We start from the raw sequence: 1,063 nt of genomic DNA, 5'->3' as shown, positions 1-1,063 counted from the left end.
AGCTCGTCGCCGAGAGCGCCCGCGGCCCAGGGCAGGGCTGCCACTCTCCATGGCACCAGTCACCCTCGGGAGATAGAGGCTGACTCCGAAAACTCCAAGGAGAGCCAAGGAAACCGGCTCCCGTGCAGCCCTCACTCACTTCCCTGCCTGGACTTGGGGCGGCACCCGATGGGGGACACCCCGGGCCCCGCCCGCGCACGTACCCGGCCCCCGTAGAGGATGGAGGGCGGCTGCAGGACCCGGCCCGTCACGTCCGTCATCTCGTCTTTGACCATGATTCCAAATTCCCGGACGTAGGGGTCGGTGTTGAAACTCGCACTTCTCATCTTGGAAAGCGTAGAACAGGCAGAGTCAGGGGAGTCTGCGGCTCCCAGAGCCGTGTCTGTCCCCACCCGGGCGCCCCCAGGACGGGTCACTCACCAGCTTGCTAATCTCCTCTTGCCGATCGGGCGCCGACCGGGCCGTCGCTCTGATCATGGTTGAGGTCTGATTGTCGGTCAACTTCTTTATACATCTCTGTCCTGCCACGATGTTACAGACCTGCAGAGGCGCAGACGTGGCGTCAGCGCAGGGCTGGGGGGCCCCAGGACACGGGGGGCAGGGCTGACAGCAGGACTAAACCCCGCTGGTGACAAGGCACCACCCTGTGGGCGCTGTCCCGGCGCCGGGCTGTGGCCTCTGTCCTCACAGGGAAACAGCTGCCCGCCACGGAAGTCCACCTCCAGGCCACGCGGGTGAAGCTGAGCCACGGCCTTCGATGGGGGGTGGGGGTGGGGGTGGGGGGTATACAAGGACCGAGAGTGTAAACCACCGACAGAAAAGCGCCAGGACCGGGCGCCCCCGGGGGCCCTCTTCCCAGCAGGGCATTTTCAAACAACCAGTGAGAAAGTTCATTCTCGGAGCACGTTCCGCCCGGCGCCAGGGACCTGCCGGCACGAGGCCCCAGCTCTCATCGTCCACGTGAGCAGCTCCACACCCGTCTGACTCACGGGGAAACGGAGGCGCGGCGAGGACCCACAGGGGACATGGGGGGGGGGGCTTGCCTCGAGAGGAAGGTAGGTCT

The 1,063-nt window shown here is 65.9% G+C and overlaps 1 protein-coding gene across 4 annotated transcripts in view; it reads right to left on the bottom strand.

The window, feature by feature from the left end:
- Window positions 1-1,063, bottom strand: part of LOC102250474 (protein argonaute-2) — a 25,609-nt gene that overhangs the window by 14,770 nt on the left and 9,776 nt on the right. For all 4 annotated transcript variants that reach the window (XM_014549027.1, XM_014549026.1, XM_014549028.1 and 1 more), the window contains exons 2-3: window positions 421-540; window positions 204-326 (exon numbers count right to left, since the gene is read on the bottom strand). In XM_014549027.1, coding sequence (XP_014404513.1) covers window positions 204-326; window positions 421-540 — 243 coding nt within the window. The remainder of the gene's footprint in view (window positions 1-203; window positions 327-420; window positions 541-1,063) is intronic.

The sequence above is a fragment of the Myotis brandtii genome, unplaced genomic scaffold, assembly GCF_000412655.1.
Source record: "Myotis brandtii unplaced genomic scaffold, ASM41265v1 scaffold532, whole genome shotgun sequence".
Taxonomy (NCBI): domain Eukaryota; kingdom Metazoa; phylum Chordata; class Mammalia; order Chiroptera; family Vespertilionidae; genus Myotis; species Myotis brandtii.
Note: the sequence above shows the minus strand (reverse complement) of the source record. Positions and strands in the feature narration are given on the sequence as shown.